Source organism: Pimephales promelas, chromosome 20, assembly GCF_988280905.1.
Source record: "Pimephales promelas chromosome 20, fPimPro1.hap1.1, whole genome shotgun sequence".
NCBI lineage: Eukaryota > Metazoa > Chordata > Actinopteri > Cypriniformes > Leuciscidae > Pimephales > Pimephales promelas.
In genome coordinates, this window is record NC_142788.1 from 28,327,613 (window position 1) to 28,348,414 (window position 20,802).

General features: G+C 37.1%; 2 protein-coding genes and 1 long non-coding RNA gene across 5 annotated transcripts in view; 2 read left to right on the forward strand and 1 right to left on the reverse strand.

Annotated features, from left to right (window-relative positions):
- Positions 1-7,057, forward strand: part of gpsm2l (G protein signaling modulator 2, like) — a 25,813-nt gene extending 18,756 nt beyond the window's left edge. For both annotated transcript variants that reach the window (XM_039652726.2, XM_039652725.2), the window contains exons 9-14: positions 153-282; positions 923-999; positions 1,332-1,529; positions 2,049-2,208; positions 3,629-3,855; positions 6,355-7,057. In XM_039652726.2, the coding sequence (XP_039508660.2) occupies positions 153-282; positions 923-999; positions 1,332-1,529; positions 2,049-2,208; positions 3,629-3,855; positions 6,355-6,507 (945 nt within the window). In that variant the 3' untranslated portion in view covers positions 6,508-7,057. The remainder of the gene's footprint in view (positions 1-152; positions 283-922; positions 1,000-1,331; positions 1,530-2,048; positions 2,209-3,628; positions 3,856-6,354) is intronic.
- LOC120463535 (protein-glutamine gamma-glutamyltransferase K) lies at positions 6,610-14,163 on the reverse strand. Of its 2 annotated transcripts, XM_039652727.2 has the most exons (14): positions 13,342-14,163; positions 12,705-13,126; positions 12,416-12,607; positions 12,079-12,330; positions 11,868-11,986; positions 9,967-10,074; positions 9,703-9,880; positions 9,478-9,616; positions 9,209-9,401; positions 8,967-9,120; positions 8,596-8,880; positions 8,356-8,516; positions 8,134-8,270; positions 6,610-7,565 (listed from the first exon to the last, which is right to left on the reverse strand). In XM_039652727.2, the coding sequence occupies exons 2-14, from the start codon at positions 13,123-13,125 to the stop codon at positions 7,421-7,423; spliced, it is 2,484 nt and encodes an 827-aa protein (XP_039508661.2). In that variant the 5' UTR covers position 13,126; positions 13,342-14,163; the 3' UTR covers positions 6,610-7,420. The 2 variants fall into 2 exon arrangements, with proteins under 2 accessions (XP_039508661.2, XP_088980215.1); XM_089124089.1 differs by lacking the exon at positions 13,342-14,163 and having other exon boundaries at positions 12,705-13,331.
- Positions 8,530-20,195, forward strand: LOC148970673 (uncharacterized). Its single transcript, XR_016147913.1, has 10 exons — positions 8,530-8,703; positions 8,777-8,912; positions 14,932-14,983; positions 15,089-15,194; positions 18,084-18,249; positions 18,497-18,600; positions 18,685-18,881; positions 18,973-19,145; positions 19,304-19,387; positions 19,927-20,195. It is a non-coding gene; the product is annotated as an uncharacterized LOC148970673 (long non-coding RNA).
- Positions 20,196-20,802: the final 607 nt, after the last annotated feature.

The following is a 20,802-nucleotide window of genomic DNA, read 5'->3' on the forward strand; positions in this document are numbered from 1 at the left end:
TTTCTTTCTTTTGATTTTGGGGTAAAATGTGACAAGTCTGGCTTCACGAGATTCTGCTCCAGTGTGCTTGTTCATGATTGAACTGAGCGTGTGTTTTCTGGGCTAGCACTTCCAGTAATGTTTTTTCCTTCCTGTATGTGTGCTCTCCTCAGATTGGAGACCGCAGTGGGGAGCTGACGGCTAGGATGAACGTATCAGATCTGCAGTTAGTTTTGGGTCTGAAGCAAAACAGTAACAGCTCTGCCCTCATCGAGAGCCCGTCCGGTGACAGCAGTCCGCCTGGTAAAACACACAACTTTCACAAACTCAAACATTAAAACCAAGCATCCTATAAACTACAGTTATTTGTTAAATACATTTTTTATGATACATACATGAGAGAAATTTAAAAAAAAAAATAAAAAAGTTGGATAAGCACATGAAAATAAAGCACTAAAATGTAACCAAAGCATAAATTTATAAATAAATAAATAAATAGAAAAAATCACCTGTCTTAGAATATTGAATATTATAATTAATAATTTTATTATCAAAAAATCTGATTAAAAGAATTGCATTTAAAAGTGTAAAAAATGTTTTAATTTCATTCCCTAAACATGTAAACACTTTTTTCTTTTCTTTTCTTTTTTTGGTGTTAGGAGTTTGGTGATACTGCCATCTACTGGTTAAATACTGTACATTTTGGTTAAATATGTACAAACTCGCTTAAATATCCTCCTTTATTTTTTTTGTAAAATCATCTATATTAACCATTGAAACATTTTAGGCATTTAAAATGACTTTAATATGATTGAATATGAATATGGCTCTAACTTTAATATGATTGGTTGTAACAATATTAGTAAATTGTGAATCTGACATCAGGGTGTGTGATCTACTATCCTACTGATCTACTATCATATCTTTCTTTCTGCTTGTGTAGATGGAAGATCCAAAGGAAGCCGGAGACACAGCATGGAGAACATGGAGCTCATGAAACTGACCTCTGACAAAAATACGGTGAGACTTTAAACGCATTCAAAACATCACATACGAAATAATTGACGACATTTAGTGAGATTAACAAAAAAAAATGTTGTTTCATTTTAAGAAATACCTCAAGTATATTTAGCTTCACAGAAAGAAGAAATCAATTGTTCAGTAATTACTCATTACAAAATATACATATTTTTGGTGCTTCTAATTACTGTTAATTAATACTAGGACTGGGACTTGCATGCATCACATATACATTTTGTTACTTTTTATTTCAAGGTGTTCATGTTTTTGCAAATCAAATAATTAGCATAACAAAAGTGTGCCTATAAAGTCTTTATGCTTCATCTCCCCAGGGGCAGGCCTGTGAGGAGACTACAACCACTCAGCAAACCAAATCACCAACCAAAACATCCATAGCCAAGACATCTTCGAAACTTTTCTTCATCAATCGCTTCAGGAGCAAAAAGCACAGGTTGAATGGTTCAAACTCCAGTCCGCCAGCTGAGAACCACAGCAGCACCAGCCCGACTGCAGCGCCTCTGGACACACAGGTGCTTAAATGACCCCTTTAAAGTCAGCATGAAAGGGAAGTTGACGTATATATCTGAGTGAAACAGCTTCCCGGACAAGAAAAAACTGTAAGGCGGGGACTTGATTTTGTCCATGGGGATTGATTGGATGGTTGTGGTTTGCTATTGGTTAATCTCAGATGAGTGACAGGTTGCCCCGCCCTCATCATCATCAGAGAAGAGATGTCACTGCAAGAGGAAAGGGAAGATATTTTAATTACGAGGGCACAAGAATCATTTATAATACATACGACAATATTGCATTAAAAAGACACATTGTCATTTATGATGCTGACTTTAATTAGCAGTGTTGCATCTCAAAAAACATATTGGTTAAAGCATACTGAAAAGAGAGGCTGAAATACTGTATAGACCAATCAATTTTATAAATTAGAGTGCATGCAAAGTTATAAACTTTTCAAAATTCTGATTTTGGTTTTTTAAGATTTGATAAATTCTAACAAATTAAATTGTTGTTATTATAACTGGGCTTTTCCACAGTGCGCTCCAGACACTCTGGGGGACGACGGCTTTTTTGACCTTCTAACCCGCTTCCAGGGCAGCCGTATGGATGATCAAAGGTGCTCATTAGAGGACGGCATTAGTCGTGTTCCCGCCCCTTCCTTTCCCCGTGAAACCCCGTCCGTAGCCTTGAGGAAACGTGAGTCGACTAACTATATATAGCAATTAAAGCAGTGTATACAGTGACAAGCAATTTGTTTGTCCACATTGATCAGTGCTGTGTCACATGAGAAAATCACAGCCAATCAGAAGATCCTTGATGTTTAACATTACGGTTAAATGAATTTGGCGTAAACAGAATGAGAACATGGATCCATCATGCCTTGTTCCCACTGTGCAGGCTGGTGGTGGTGGTGTAATGGTGTGGGGGATGTTTTCTTGGCACAAATTGGTTTCCCCTCTCCCCTCGCTGCTATTGCCTACGCTCAAATCAGGGCGCTATTTAAAGGAGAAGTTCACTTTTCAAAAGACTTTTGCTGATAATTTACTCACCCCCATGTCATCTAAGATGTCCATGTCTTTCTTTCTTCACTCGAAAAGAAATTTAGGTTTTTAATGAAAACGTTCCAGGATTTTCTCCATATAATGGACTTTAATGGGAACCAAACGGTTCAAGTTCCAAAAGAAACTTTCAGTGCAAACTGCAAACTGTTCAAAGAGCTTTAAACGATTCCAGACGATAAATAAGGGTCTTATCAAGCGAAACGATCACTCATTTAAGTTTTATAAGCTCAAACGCTCGCCTTGCTCTGTTCTGTGGTGTACGTTCGTGACTCTCCTGTTCGAACTCGTTCAACAAAATGAACGAATCTTTTTCCGAATCAATTCGTTCGTTTCTTTCGCCGAATGAACCAAATGACTCGGAAAAAGATTTGTTCATTTTGATGAACGAGTTCGAACAGGAGTGCGTTACAGAACAGAGCAAGGCGAGCGTTTGAGCTTATAAAACTTAAACTTTGTTGTTTATTTATAAAACGAGCAATCGTTTGGCTTGATAAGACCCTTATTTATCGTCTGGAATCGTTTAAAGCCCTTTGAACAGTTTGCAGTTTGTACTTAAAGTTTCTTTTGGAACTTGAACCGTTTGGTTCCCATTGAAGTCTATTATATGGAGAAAAATCCAGGAACGTTTTCATTAAAAACCTTAATTTCTTTTCGACTGAAGAAAGAAAGACATGGACATCTTGGATGACATGGGGGTGAGTAAATTATCAGCAAAAGTTTTTTCAAAAGTGAACTACTCCTTTAAGCAGATTCAGTTCGCTCCTAACTGCTTACTGCTCGCTCTCTGCAACCCAGCTCCTCCTTGTCGTGTTTAACGTGGCATTTGCTTTCTGTCATCGTTGTTGTTCTGTTCATATGGGGGAATAGTTCAGCTTTCCCAGTCTTAAACTGTGAGTGTTCCCTAATGCTTCTGCTGTCATCTGACTCTCTGCTATTTCATTCAATTAATTTCTTCTTAAAAAAATCATACTGTCTCCCAAACGTTTGTAGAGTACCATAAGAAAAGAATATACAGCAGTATTTAATTCAATTACACTACGGTTTTTAACCTTCAGCTACTTCCGTGTCCGAAGCGGAGGCCTCTGCACAGCCTGGCCATTTCCTAGATCTGCTGGCCAGTTCGCAGAGCCGTCGGCTGGACGAGCAGCGGGTCAGTGTCAGCAATCTCCCGGGTCTCCGGCTGGACCAGCGCCGCAGCCAGGACGTCCTCAGCAAACTCATGGCCGCGGCCGATAGCAAAGAACCAGATGAAGACTTCTTCGACATGCTGATTAAGAGCCAGGTAAATGTGGTTAAAGAGGCTGAAAGTCTTGATTGTGGTTTTGGGCTCTACTAGAATCGTTTTTCATGCTTGAATGTTCAAAAACGCAATGTTTTTTACATATTCTCCATTGTTGCAGCCGTTCCGGCCCTTATACCCTCATTCACTATTCCCCACATTACTCCACTTATATAGTTCACTTGAGGGGGTGAATTCAGTCAATTCGCTTTTGCATAGTTTGTGCTGTTTAATAATTATTTGAAACTTGGCTTACTGACTGCTCTAGACTAGTAGTAATAAAAAGATTTATCTTGAACACTGTCATGTCTAATCCTTAATTAAACAATTTAATAATCACTTAAAAAGGAATTTATACCTGTGTGATAAGCCGACAAGCGGTTTGGAAAATGAATGTATGGATGATTGAATCAAATCAGAGGCCAGACTATTTAAATTTTCTGTATTTTTAAAAAAAAAAAAACAATTCTTAAATGTTAAATAAAGCAACATGGTAAAAAGATGAAAATGACTCAAATTTTACTTTCAATTCCTTTTACATTCTCCAAGGTATTAACATTTCTCATAACTCCACGTAGGACGTTTCTGTTCATAAATGTGGCAGTAGTAATGCAATATTTAGAAAATGTACTCTTGATACTTGAAAACAAGTACTTCAGTACTTTTATTTAAAGGGATACTCCACTTTTTTTTGGAAATAGGCTCATTTTACCACTCCCCCAGAGTTAAACAGTTGAGTTTTACTGTTTTCGAATCAATTCAGCCGATTGTCTGATATTTAGAAGAAAATCATTATACAGACAGTTTCTGGTCTCATTGACTTCCGTAGTATATTTTTTTCCTACTATGGAAGTCAATGAGACCAGAAACCATAGATATGTATATAAAGGCTAGATGTGTTACGGCGGAGTTTCCATCGTCATCACCGGCGGCCATCTTGTCACAGACAAGCTGATGTAAGATGAGTGGTCAGCATGAACACAAATACTCTTATCTCGTTGAAATCTTGACGGATTTACAAACGGTTTGGTTTCTTACAAACGTTATTAACGTGGCTATAATTATCTGGATGATTATTTATTTATACACTTTTTATTCATAAGTATGCAGTGTCATAACTACATCTCTGACGTTTATAACAAAACAAACCGTTTGAAAATCGGTAGAAAATCGAGCAAGTTATGGTCATTAGAATAGTACATGTACCATTAACACAATGTTACGAGTGAGCGAGCTGCCTGTGACAAGATGGCCGCCAGGTGCAGACGTCGACCTCCATTGGCCAGCAGCGTGGACGACATATCTATGCCAGAAACTGTCTGGTTAATAGGGCTGGGTATTGAGACAAATTTCACAATTCGATTCGATTTCGATTCGATTCAATATCGATTATTTTGGATATCAGTTACAATAAATGGCAATTTTTCTCAAGGGAATCAGATCTCTTAAATGCTGTAAACTATGGTCTATAAATATAGTCTAGTTGTAGCCTACTAGGCTTCATTAGCCTAATATGAAGCTAATAATTAACTGTTTTGTAGCTATACAAACACTTAAATTACACTTTTATTTATTTTTATAATAAGAAGATTATATGAAATATAAACATTTAAATGGTGGCTGTCATAAAAAACTTGCCATATTTATTCAAATATGCATTAATATTGAAGAACACTAACGAGTGTGGACTAACGAGTTTATGTGGGTTTTCTGAGGTAAATATGACGATACATGACATTGATTACAAGCTGTTTAACTGACGTCTTTCCACGGTTGAAACGCAGATTGAGCGAATCAATGTGACATGATAGGGATTTAGATAAGTTGTACTCTATCTGAAACACACTTTCAGATGCTCATTCATGTTTATTTCGCGCTGTGACTGGTATTATTAACCCGGAAGAGAGATCAGCGCTGCTGCTTCTCTTGAGCGCCGCCAGAGCGATCTCACGCCACAGCGCCAAAACGCTATTTATGTTTTTGAATTTCTAAAGAAAGTGGACGTAAATTGAAAATTGAGACTTTGTTTCATATCAATAGTAACAAAGGACAAAGATTATTGCGATTTGTTGGATGCGCGCAGCCGCGATAAAACCTCTCATTCATTCAAATGAAACAGGATGACTAATCGATTCTTGAGATTTAAGAATCGATATCGGTTTGTAAAAATGAGAATCGATTAATATCGAGAAATCGATATTTATTACCCAGCCCTACTGGTTAATAATATTCTTCTAAATATCAGACAATCAGCTGAATTGATTCGAAAACAGTAAAACTCAACTGTTTAACTCTGGAGAAGTTATAAAATGAGCCTATTTCCAAAAAAAGTGGAGTATCCCTTTAAGTAGACATCTGAATGTAGTACTTGAATAAAATTTAGCAAGGGGTATCTGTACTTTTTCTCAAGTAGTAAAGCTGTGTCCGCCTCTGAATATTATCAAATATTACATTTCAGTCATTTGAAAGCATGTGTTGAGTGTCTGTTTTGGACTTGCACAGGGATCCAGACTGGATGATCAGAGGTGTGCTGCTCCTCCTCCCCCCACCAGAGGCCCTACAGTCCCAGACGACGACTTCTTCAGCCTCATCCTTCGCTCACAGGCCAAACGGATAGATGAGCAGCGCGTCATATTACCATCAGACCAGTCCTGACTCCTGACTGACCTGCCACTCATCGGTCAATGCCTTGTTGACAATCAGACCCTACATGATGTTGTCCCTTCTTGCTTAACATGAAGATTTTTGCTTGAGGAGATGCACAAAGTTTTGTTACAATTTCTACAAATGTGACCTGAACTGGATTCAGACGCGTTTGTAGAGAATAGATGCGTATTCAGAATCAGACCAAGACCGCAGTCTCGTTCTCAGGGATTCAGTACAATGCACTGAATGCATTTCATTCACCTGGATAACTGGATGGACTTGATCAGCTGTTACTGGACGGTAGATTCAGACAATTTTATATACACAGTATAAATATATATATATTTTAACACTAAACTTAGTATCAGTTCTGTTTTCGGTTGTTTGACTTGAAATGTGTTTTATATTGTCTTTTAATACCTGCGAACTGTCAATTCAACTATCAAACTGTCAAAAAAGTCTGGATTTATGTGAATATATATATATATATATATATAAGTCAAGAATGTATTACTTTTTTTTAAAATGACAAGAGGAATAAAGCCTCATCACAAATGGACACAGACACAGACAGTTTAGTATGTTGGGAAGATTTTATTTGATGCTGAAGCTACACAGGACAGAGTAACCATGAAACAATTATTTGAGTTTTCAAAAGAATGAGGAAAAAACAAACAATCAAAAATGAAAAGGAAAAATAAGACTTGATTATGATCAATGATTAACTAGGTAAAGCCCATAAATTCCATCTCTGAAAATACTACTAAGTAGAAGAGTAAAATGTGATTAAGATAAGGAGACCGTGATTAAATGCATCATCAGCGGTTTAAGGTTTACAGATTGTAGGTAAAGTGAAACTAATACATGCTATTCAATTCTGCTTTCTATTGAGTGGAGCCGTGCCGGTGATTCGATTGGTTAATCAGGCCTGTTTGACCACAAGGTTGGTGAATCCATGCACCTGAGTGAGCTGAGGACAGTCGAATGAGGCCAGAAGTTTGTGGGGTCCGTGACACCTGGGAACAAACTTCTCCGTCAGGACCACAGTGGCATGTCCGGCAATGTCACTGAGGAAGAAAATAAGAATATTTAGTATTTTTTTAAAAAAAAATTTGTTAGATGAAATATTCATAAACTGCATTTCAACTCATGATATAATATTAATATCATTTATATTTTTAATATGTTTTTAAATACTTTTTAATTGTAAACTGTGTAGAAAAATATACTATTATTTTTATGTTTTTTTCTAATCATTTCATTTTAGAGATTAAACCATTAAAACTAACTATTATTTAATATATGTAATTTATATTTTTGTTAATTAAATATTCACAAACAGTAGCGACACATTTATATTACTGTAATTGTATACATTTATTTAATTTTTTTAAATACCAGTATTTTAGATTTAATAGTAACAAGCTGTATAAAACAATATTATATAATATTACAATATAGAATTATTTAGATTAAATAAGACCACAACACAATATTATTTAATAACTATAATTTTTATATTTTAATATGTTTTATTAGATTTAATAATCTAAAACTGAATAGCAACACAGAAAGAGTGTTGAGAGACAATTCAGTGAAAATTTATTTCATAATTTAAATATTATAGTGTCTTACCCATAGTTCACAATTCTGGGTTGCTTCAGTCCGAGTCCCACAAAGCGGAATACAGGGTTCCTCAGGACACAAGCCAGTGGATTCTGGAAGGTGATTTTGACCGCCACTTCTTGACCCAGGACAGCATCACATACAGGCTGAGAAGAACCACATCCAAGACACAATTTTAGCACGAAACCATTTCAACTGATCAACAGAAGAAGTTGAATACTTTAAACTCACAGCGAGAACCAGATCTGGAGTGCGCAGTCTGAAGCTGTACTGGGTGGCCAGAATCTGCTTAGTCTGAGCGACGTGTCCAAAGAGGTTGAGCATCAGTGGGGCGTGATCCACCAGGTGCTCCTTATACTCGTCATAACTCAGGGTCCATTCCATAGGTTTGCCTATAGTGGGAAAAGTGATGTGCTTTTATTACAGATTGTGTTGAAATGTGTGTGAAACTCAAACTTGATCATTTCTCACATTCAGAGGGCTTGAGCTCGATGCAGGTCTGGTCTCTCTTCAGGAAGGTCTTCCTGACTCCGGTGTAGTACATGGCGGCCGCATGGCTGTGGAGGGTGACGCTACGAGGTGAGCTGCATTTGTTCTTTAGATTGATGGAAAGCACGGCGTCTCTTCCCACACACACTGCTTCATCCTTCAGGCTGACTTCACAGACGACATCCTCAGGGCAGGGCAGTGGGTACGTGCATCTCCTGGAGCCGTGACGAACGGCTGTCTCCAAAGCAGCACAACTCTCAGTAGAACCTGATCAATGGAAGCAGGAGGAGATGTCACAGGTGAGACTATGAATCTTAACCAAATCTTTTAAGAGGCATGCGTGTGGTTTTTACCCAGTGGGTATTTGTAGAGGTTTGTGATATCCACACGCTGATCTGAGCCGACGGCCTTGGTGCTGATGCAGTGACCGACTACATCCTTCTCAACGTGGACGACACCAAATGTTCCATCGCATTTCCTCTGCCAGTAAACTTTATCACTGTTCACCTAGAACACAAGGAGACAAACAGGGATTATAAGTCATTATATGTGAATCTCTGTATGACAGAGTGCTATATTAAAGGATTTAACGGACTTCTGCGAAAAGGAAGGGCACGTCATGCTTCAGGAAGGTCTGTCCACTGCGGATCGCAGCAACAGATGTTGGGCCGCAGCGGAAGAAGCCCTGGCTGGTCATCTGAGGAGTGGCATCAACCACCTGCCAACCTCCAAAACCAGTTGGCAGGTCGGGACGAGCCATCCAGGCCTCATTCCACACGTGGTAGTTCCTACACGAAGAAGACATTCACTTCATGCATATTCAGAGGAACTTTTGGTGACATCACAAAGGTTCACGATACTTACCAGATTGAATCACGGTTCATGTCATCAAGCAGCTGAAATTTCTCATCAAAATAGACGTCCCTTGTCAAACAAACGTCAGTGTCATGAGCAGAACCGAAGTTTGTGACCGGACGAACGGGGATGCCCAAACATCTCAACACTACGAGAAGAAGAATAAGTGCGTTACGTCTACAATCCCTTTCTCAACCCTTATTCTCTCCTTGTCCATTCTGCCTGAACTCTTACGTGTGTTGGTGACTCCAGCGAAGGCCAAGCTCTGTCCGTATTTGACAGGTACTCCTCCACATTTGTGGAACTGTTTCAGGATGGCACTGCTGCTGCACCAGGATGTTGGAGCAATTCCGTCTCCATAGCAGTTGGACCAGTTACCCACCAACACGCCACAGTCTTTGTTGGCAATAACCTGTTAAAGAGAGAAGATTGAAAATGTTGTTTTTATGCCTCAACCTTCATTTAACACCAAATTCAGGAAGAAAACGAAATACCCACCATGTCCGACACCACTCTGGAGATGTTGATGGGGTTTCTCCATCCTGAGCAAGGGGTAGAACTCTTCTCCAGCACAAACATACAAGCAGCCAAGACTCCCTCCTCAAACTAAGAATCAGATGACAGAGTGAGGAATTAAAATTTTATGATGTACAGCAGGGGTCACAAATTTTATTGAATCCAACATACTAAGCTTCATTGTGTAATTACTTGGATTTTAATCCTATAACAAGCTCAACTGCTCTAAAACAGATTCACCGAAGCATTCGCTGGAATGATTCGAACCGATTACATCAGAGCCTTTTGAACCGTTCTTTTAAAGAATCGAATGAATGGAACCAATTACATCAGAGTCTTTTGATCGGTTCTTTTAAAGAATCAAATGAATGGAACCAATTACATCCAAGTCTTTTGATCGGTTCTTTTAAAGAATCAAATGAATGGAACCGATTACATCAGAGTCTTTTGATCGGTTCTTTTAAAGAATCAAATGAATGGAACCGATCACATCAGAGTCTTTTGAACAGTTCTTTTAAAGAATCAAATGAATGGAACCGATCACATCAGAGTCTTTTGAACAGTTCTTTTAAAGAATCAAATGAATGGAACCGATTACATCCAAGTCTTTTGATCGGTTCTTTTAAAGAATCAAATGAATGGAACCGATTACATCAGAGTCTTTTGAACAGTTCTTTTAAAGAATCAAATGAATGGAACCGATCACATCAGAGTCTTTTGAACAGTTCTTTTAAAGAATCAAATGAATGGAACCAATTACATCCAAGTCTTTTGATCGGTTCTTTTAAAGAATCAAATGAATGGAACCGATTACATCAGAGTCTTTTGAACAGTTCTTTTAAAGAATCAAATGAATGGAACCGATCACATCAGAGTCTTTTGAACAGTTCTTTTAAAGAATCAAATGAATGGAACCGATCACATCAGAGTCTTTTTACCAATTCTTTTAAAGAATCAAATGAATGGAACCAATTACATCCAAGTCTTTTGATCGGTTCTTTTAAAGAATCAAATGAATGGAACCAATTACATCCAAGTCTTTTGATCGGTTCTTTTAAAGAATCAAATGAATGGAACCGATCACATCAGAGTCTTTTTACCAATTCTTTTAAAGAATCAAATGAATGGAACTGATCCCATCAGAGTCTTTTTACCAATTCTTTTAAAGAATCAAATGAATGTAACCAATTACATCCAAGTCTTTTGATCGGTTCTTTTAAAGAATCAAATGAATGGAACCGATCACATCAGAGTCTTTTGAACAGTTCTTTTAAAGAATCAAATGAATGGAACCAATTACATCAGAGTCTTTTGATCGGTTCTTTTAAAGAATCATAAGAGTCAGTTTCGTAAATCTCACCAGTAACCACATTCGTTTCAGACTTCAAGCTCCCGACTCCGGTAAGATTGATCTCGTTTCATTGCCTGCTCTGCTTGTTTAGTGTTGTAATGACACCTCAGATTGTATTCCCTGAGTCCCGTTTAAAGAAGACCATAAACTTGGATTCATAAACTTAGATTCAATGGTCAAAAGTTAGTAAAACATTAAAAGGATGGGATTTCGCATAGCAATCACTTAACATATGATATTTGTAAATAAAATATTTCAGTCAGACGCTCAAATTAAAAGTACGCCAATCGACTTCATCAACGTAATATGCTTCCGGTTCGTAGAGTGTTACTGGGAGCGATCTAGTTTTGTAATAGATAAACCCCGTGGAATATATTACGCTAATGTTTAATAATCATTTTAGAGAACTACTTTGTAACATTTATAGGCTAAACCAAAAGTTTTCAGTTTTACAAATAGTTGGGGTTTCCCCATTGAAATCAATTGGATTCACACCAATTGTAAACTCTAGCAATGAAAGTTTAACTCTTACTTGACCAAAGTTCCATGTCCTGCTGCCAATCTGCTGTTTAGTACCATAGTAGATTCGGCCCATGTCGTTCAGCACATACTCGACTCTCTCCGCCTCTTCTTGCAGGTACACAGAGTCATCTGAGGACAGAGAACAATCATAATGTTCTTTCTCTCCGCATTCAACTTAATCTTCATATAATCAGGTTTCAGGTGTGGAATGAAACGTGTACCTTTACACCAGGGGTTGAACAGCATGAAAATGTCATTTTCAGGAACATATGGTAAAGCGAATCTTCCTCCTGTACAGTGAGTCACGACACTGAGTTGGTATCGGCCAACGCAAGCAGTCGGGACAGACTGCACACACAATTTGAGTCGGTTTTGGCTTCTTTCAACAATCTTTGCCCCCCAGCAGTCTTTCTTGAACTCGTCCACAACTGAAACGACCACATGAGTGCCGTCTCGGACGGATGCGATATGACCTGTAAAGCACACAGAGGAACAAGTGATTCCAGTGAGGGTAGAAATGCAAGTCCTATTTTGTCATCCACCCAAACAGTAACTAACCTAGTTTCAGCTCCAGGTGGAGTTTGTCACAGCTGGGATTGAAAGGACGGCATAGATCAACCCACATGTTGAAGTACTGTCCTCTGCGGACGATGAGGTTATCGTCATAGAAGCATTGCGTGTGATGCTCCAGACGATTCTGTCCGGTCCTGCACTTGATGAGGTCGACTTTACTCACCCGGAGGATGGTTTCTGGGAAAGCAGAAGATATCAAACGTATCATTCATTGTGTTATTACACTAACACATTTCCCATCATGCATTGCAGGACAAAGATCTATGACTCTTACCTTCAGTTCCACAGACTCGCTTGACTGTGCAATCTTCCACGGACTTCTTGACGACAACTTCCTTAGTCTCATATTCATGGCATGGAGCGACATACTTGCAAGGATTGGGGTAGGGAGTAGCACAGGGGTTAACGTAAGGACTGTAGTATGGAGTAGCGCAAGGGTTGTAGTATGGAGTGGCACAGGGGTTAGCGTAAGAGTAAGAGTAAGGGTGAGCGTAAGGATAGAGGTCGGAGCAGGGGTTCACACAAGGGTTAACATAACTTTTAGTGTAAGGATAGTCCACATATTGGTTAAAGTGAGGATAATATTGAGCCGATGGGTGGCATGTTGTCTTCCAGCAGTCGTCGCCTCGCAGTTTGATGGCTGGGAAGCGGCCGACGGTGCAGAGGTTTTTGTATGGGTTGAAGGCGAAAGGCATGCTGGGCAAAAAAAAAGAAGTGAGATTGGTTATTACATGGTTCACAATTCATAAATATGGTCTCTTGGATGCTTCATTAGGCTGTTTTCGAAATGATCAGACCAATATATACTGTAACGTACATGTAGTTTCATAATACTAGAAAAGGACTTTATAAATAACAACCTTTTCTAATAGCAACATGTGTTTCAAATAAAGTCAAAGTTGATTACTTACATGTTTTTAGTCCTTGCACTGGTTTCAGAGACTGAACCGAGAAGTTGATGTACTGTAGTGAACAGTAAGTCCTAGATGAACCAGCCCGTACTTTTTCTCCACTGAAGACGGGATATTTATACTCCATCCCAATCTCCACCCCACCCACAGCTCATAGCAGAAGAATGCGGAGAATTGGACTCTCAGGAAAGGGATCAAAGGATTTTGAGTCACGTTCATTTTAATTGACTCTTTAATAGAATTAATTGGACATAATAACATCTTGGTTTAATTGTTCTGACTTTTTAAACTGCACAGTCAATTTTCTTGCCAGATCAGGTCAGTTCATTTAAGATGCTGACGTTGGTCATAATAATAAATCCTTTATTTATTCATACTAAAGGTATAAGAAACATTCTGTCTGCATATTTCTGACCCAGTTTGTTGATCTTTTTTACATTGTTTAAGAGAGTAGTGAGTCGTATAATGATTTATGCATTTGGTGCAATGTCGAATCAGAGAGCCGTGTGATCAAATGAAGAAATGAAGCTCCTTTCAACAAAGCGATTAGATCAGGGCGATCATTCGAAGGCGAAATTGTCTCAGGCACACAGTAATATTGCATGGTTAAATTGCACTACAGTTAATTGTCAATTATTCGTACATTTATCTCCGATGGTCATCGGAACAAGGGCGACTCTTTGATGTGTGACATTTATTGAGTTATTAAATAGAATGACTCTTTGAGAAAATCTGAGAATGAAAATTCACATGCGAAAGAATTTATAAATGAATATGCCGTTTTATTTCCATATTTTATTCTTAAAGGAGTAGTTCACTTTTGAAAAAACTAAAAAACTTTTGCTGATAATCATCCAAGATATCCGTCATTCTTTCTTCAGTCGAAAAGAAATTAAGGTTTTTGATGAAAACATTTCAGGATTTTTCTCCATATAATGGACTTCAATGGGAACCAAACGGTTCAAGGTACAAAAGACAGTTTCAGTGCAAACTGCAAACTGTTCAAAGGGCTTTAAACGATTCCAGACGATGAATAAGGGTCTTATCAAGCGAAACGATTGCTCATTTAATAAAAAAAAACCAACAACAAAGTTTAATTTTATAAGCTCAAATTGTCGCCTTGCTCTGTTCTGTGAACTCATTTATCAAAATGAACAAATCTTTTTTTTGTGTCATTTGGATCATTCAACGAACGAAATGAACGAGTTGACTCAGGAAAAGATTCGTTCGTTTTGATGAACGAGTTCAAGCGACCATTTGAGCTTATAAAATTAAACTTTGTTGTTTTTCGTTTTTTTTAAATGAGCGATCGTTTCGCTTGATAAGACCCTTATTCATCGTCTGGAATCGTTTAAAGCCCTTTGAACAGTTTGCAGTTTGCACTGAAAGTGTCTTTTGGACCTTGAACCGTTTGGTTCCCATTGAAGTCCATTATATGGAGAAAAATCCTGCAATGTTTTCATCAAAAACCTTGACAAGAAAAAAATGACATGGATATCTTGGCTGACATGGGGGTGAGTAAATTATCAGCAAAAGTTTTTTTTAAAAGTGAACTACTCCTTTAATTCTTTCCCCCCTTTTTGCTGACAGAGAGTGAAGTGTTGTTCCAGACCCCACGATGTTTCTTAGTTGACAAGTGGAAGTAAGGATCTGATATCATAACTTCAAATCAGTATGTGCCCGTACATTAATGAACTACGTTATAGAAGACAGTGTCAATCAAGGATGAATTTTGTCTTTTTCTGAGACTATAGAAACATTTTCTGATCACCATCCCCAACCTGAAGCTCATGCTCCACCCAGAAGGCGTCTGGGAATATGATGAGAAATAGCCTTTAATAAGACCAATTAAGGTAAGTCAAAATGCCCTAAAAAATACCAATACCTCAGCAATTTAGCTAATTATTACTAGAACAACGACTCTGCAAGAGCTTTAGCAAATTGATATGACATAACTGTAGTCTATCTAGAAATTCTGGTCAGACTTGACCAAAGACAATAAAAAGGCCATATTCTTTCTTTCTTCCCATCCATCGATCGTCAATAAAAGCATACGAGTAAATTGAGGAAAGTCAAATGATGCGAGTTCAAGTGGTATTTTGGAAATATTAATGTCAGGCTCACTGTGGTCAGGCTTGAAATGTCACTGAAAAACAGTGAGAAAGAATGAGAGATAATTATTGCATGACCACTACAATTACAAAAGCGTCTCCCATTTCGTTGTGTTCATCAGACGACAATAATTTAGTTAATCAGCGAAATCAATATAATATGGGGAGGTGTGGCACAGTAGATGAAGAAAAGCTGCATTTGCAAAACTCTCAAGGAGTGCTTAATGAGCTTTCAACACTGAACTTCTAACAAACAGTGTTGCCCTGAGAGGATTGTCAACCATGATCTCTTAAATAACTCTTATTATGTATTATAATAGTAGACACTTATTATAATGCTTTAGTCAGTCATACCCATTAAATACCAATTAAACATTCTGGCATTCTGCCGTCCCAGTCTATCAATCATGACAGCAGAAAAACTTGTTTCTGTGCTTCATCTCTTCCAATGGGCATAGCGATTTATTACGGAATAAAACACTATCTCTTAATGAGCTTTCCCTTTAGATCGCTGCATGCATTGCATATACATATATATGAGCTGTGTCCATGCATGAAGTTCAGTATTTTGTGCAGCATTTGTTTTGAAAGCATAATGAACTCATTTCAGATCTTTATTATGCTTGTTCATTTATCCATTTAACATTTGCACTTGTTTCATGCCTTAAAGTTTAGATGCGCAGTGTTGGGAATTTTTTTAAAGGGTACATATCATGCTTTTAAATCATTCATTTTTACATCTAAATCATACCGTTGTGGTCTATATAAAGCATAACTGCAATGCTTGGGTGTGAATTCCTCATTATTATAGCTCCAAAGACCCCTTTTCTACCCCTTTTCTGATGTGCGTCTTTGAGCGACCCGTTTCAATGCATCCCCTTTAAATAAAAAGGAGATGCGTCATACCCCGCCCGCTCTCCAGGTCGATGAGTTCACGGTCGGTTCAACTCCTCACGTTCGGCCATTATTGTTGTAGTTTGATTAGAGATATACGATACCTTCGAAGAACATTTTTATTCATGTTTATCTCATTTGGAGGTATTCATTTATTGCTTTAGTATGTGCATCAAGTTTGATATTATCAGCAGGTCTGCTTTGACATCACACAACAACTTTCCTTTTTAATAGACCTTAGTCAGAATAGCGCCATATTTAATTTTTGACCGCAATTAAAACCAGTGAGGGATAAAATGCAGTGTGTTCAATGGATTGTACTGTTGTCAATCCAATCGTTCAGCTGATGAAATGTCTTTTACGAAAAAATAAAGTCAAAAAACTTTCAGTAGACAAAAAAATCCATAAAACTCTAGTTGCGAGTTGTGAAAATGATGTGATCTAGGATCTCTATACAGTGTGTGCCATTAAGTCTATCCCTCACAGCCTCATTTTCACCTGTTCTGTCCATCAAAGTTGATGTATTTCATAGGAAATATCAAAACAAACTAGATTAAAAAGTTCGTCGAGACAAACTTTAAGTTGGCTTGTGAAAGTTTGACCAGAAAGTTTGAACTAGTTTGAAATTTAAATTAGTTTAAAGTTAAATTCATTTAAAGTTTAAATTAGTTTGAAAGTTTAAAGTAGTTTAACGTTTAAATTAGTCTAAAGTTTAAATTAGTTTGAACAATAAGTTAAAATGATTAGCATGTGTTAACATCATGTTAACATGATTAGCATGTTGGTAGCATGTTTGTAGCTAGATGCTAGCATGACTAGCATGATGCTAGGCAGTTGCTGGGGTGTTCTGATTGGTTGCTATAGTGTTGTTAGGTGGTTGCCAGGGTGTTCTGGGTGGTTACTAGGGTGTTGCTTGGCAGTTCCTAAGGTATTCTGGGTGGTTGCTAGGGTGTTGCAAGGGGGGCTCTGGGTTGTTGCGATGGTGTTGCTAGGGTATTCTGGGTGGATGCTAGGTGGTTGCTAGGGTGTTGCTAGGCGGTTGCTATGGTGTTCTGGTGGTTGCTAGGGTGTTGCTAGGGTACTCTGGGTGGTTGCTATGGTGTTGCTAGGTGGTTGATAGTGTTCACATATGGTTACTATAAAGTTTTTATAATGTTCTTCTCATGTTGTTGGCATGATTTAGCAATTTAATTGACATCTATTTAACATTTAAAAACACACCTCAGAGATAGACACAAATGTTAAGTCTTTTGCGACTTGTGAAACAGGCAACACCTTTAGTTTGGTGTCCATATTGATACTCTTCCGTAATTGGCATTAAAATGGTGTAAAAAAAATATAATTTTAGACGTCGTTAAGTAATTTTGTATTTTAGTGGTGTTTTGAGGAGCAGCATTTAGTAGCGTCAATGCAGTTTGTGGTTTTACTGTCCAACAGAATGAACCAGACTGCAATCTCTGAGAGAATAAAATAATATTTGCACATGATTTAAATGCAGTTTCAGTCACCAAGTTTCAATCTTAAGGATTTTCATCTGACCAATATAAATGATGGTACAGTATAGGGTGAATACAAGTAGGTCACTTAATCTCAATAATTACAGTATGTGTAGATTCTTTATGCACAACATTAAGTTCATCCTAAACTGGTATGACAGTATTTTTTGTAAAAGATAGATTTCAAGAAAAAAAAAACCTCATCATGACTCACCATGAAATTTTTTTTTTTTTCACACAGTGGGCAATTTGGGTGGAGCGGAGGTCATTATATACCGGGGTGTAGCAGAGAGAAAAACATTTGAAGCAACAGTATTTTATCCCAGAAAGACTCGGGTGTTTCACACACCGAGCTCTCTGTAAATCAAAAGTTGCAAGTTACATTCATGGACAAGGACGTCTAACACGTAAGTATCAACACATTCATTATTTAAAGATTGTGGCCTTGTTTTATTTAGTATATAATCATTGCATTTAGAAAACTAGCATTTTATGTTAGAGAAAAGGAATAAAGTACCAGTCAAAAGTTATACTTTATTTTTCAGATTTTCTAAATTCTCATAGAATTAGAGTCCCATCTTCTAAAAAAGAAGTGTATTTCTTTCGAATGAGCTTTGTTTTATACTTTGTTCATTCGCTCTCTCACCTTTGAAGCTTAAAGTATGCCTTGTGGAAATGTGTGCACTGGAACCAAAAGCGGGAAGGGGAACGCAGCCAGTGCAGTGATTTCAATGCCATACAAGCATGTGGAAGGCATGGTAAGCGCTTCAAACTCTTCTGACTGCACTGCATAGTGGGAATGAAATGTCAAATTTTAAGGTCTGATTGTTTTTTGTTCTCAGATGCAGTGCTGCAGGTGTGCTCTATTGACCTCCTTAAAGGCGGAAAAGGACAAAATGGACTGGAGCGCACATTCACACACATTATCATGAGAATGATCACCTCATCATCCGTAGAGGACAGTGTTTCCAGATATGGGTTGAGCTGACACGAGCTTTTATTCCGAACAGAGACAAACTTCATCTGGAGCTGACACTTGGTCAGTTATAGCCTTCTTTGCCAACCACATGACAAAAAGTTTATTATTTTCACCCTCACTGGAATCACTTGTTCCTCTGTGTGCTTTACAGGTCACATCCCATCCATCCGAGACGGCACTCATGTGGTCGTTCCAATAGTGCAAGAGTTCAAGAAAGACTGCTGGGGGGCAAAGATTGTCGAACAAGGCCAAAACCGAATCAAACTGTGTGTGTCTACTATGGGACTCCAGCAGATTGGCTGCAGGACATGGAACTTTGGTTAAGTAAGAGTTAAACTTTCATTCATATACAGTATTACAAAACTCAACCCTGAGATTTGCGTAGAAATCCTGAGATTTTGTAAACTATTACTAGAGTAACTGGTTAACTGGCTGAAATGTTTCTCTATCTAATTTTTTTCTCTCTGATCTGTGATGCGTAGTTTGAGGAGGGAGTTTTGGCTGCATGTACCCCTTGCTCAGGATGGAGAAGCCCCGTCAACATCTCCAGAGTGGTGTCGGACATGGTGGGACATGGAAGTTAATTTCAATTAACGAGTTTATTATTTCAGAATTACGAGATAATTTTTCATGGAAAAAAGTTTTTGCTCTGTTTTTATGAATTAACGAGTTCATTTCAATTAACAAGTTAATTATCTAAGAATTCCGAGATAAATGTTCATGGAAAAAAGTTTTTGCTCTGTTTTTATGAATTATCTCAAAAATTAAGTAACTCATTAATTCATGAAAACAGAGGTTTTCAAGAAAAATATATCTCATAATTCTGAGATAATTACCTCATTAATTCAGAAAAAACATAGCAAAAACCTTTTTCCATGAAAAATTATCTCGTAATTCTGAGATAATTAACTCGTTAATTCAGAAAAACAGAGTAGATTTTTTTTCTTCAAGTGAATGCAATACTCTCCCGTAAATTAGTCATCAATTTGCCAAAACATATATATAATTTATATATATAATTTTTATTGTTATGATACAATTGTATTAAGATATGTAATATGTGTTGCTATATAGTTTTAGTATGTAATAATTCTCTTTTTCCCAGTGATATTGCAAGCCTGGCCACAGTGAATCTGACAGAGAGATTTATTCAACTACTGGCGTCCCACGACTGTCCTCAACACAATCAAGTGGTGTTGCCAACATTACTGTTAAACAGTGAAAAAATACTTAAATTAACTAAAGAGAAGAAATGGCTGTTTTTTTGAACTGTAAACTTGTTCATCATGATCTCAGAGGAGATTGCACTCAGGGTGTTTTACGTGTGACATTTTATAAACTTATAATTATAAAATATATATATATATATATATATATATATAATTATATTTTATAATTATAAGTTTATAAAATGCCACACATATATATATATATATATATATATATATATATATATATATATATATATGACTATAGAGTATATATGAGTATATAGGCAAGGCAAGTTTATGTATATATATATATAAGTATAGTATATATTATATATAAATTATACATTTATATATACTATACTAGTATATATAAATATATAAGTATATATAATAAATATAAGTATATTTTATAAATATAAAATATTTATAATCTTGTCATGAAAAAAAAAATCTGAATAAAACCCCTTAAAAACGTACATATTTTTGGTTGTTTTTATGGTGAATATTTCCTTCATTTAGCCATTTTGTTAATTATGTGCTGCCTCAGCATCAAGAAAAATGTCAATAATTTATTTCACTTTGATATGTGATTATGATAAGTCTGTAGTACTACTGGGTAATAATAATAATAATCTGGACCAACATTCAAAATGGAATTGTTGAATTGTCAAACATCCATTATGAAAGCTATGCCTACAGTATGTTGCAATAACATTCAAATTATAATAAATGTATATGCATAAACACACCCATCTCTACGTGTCATTTAC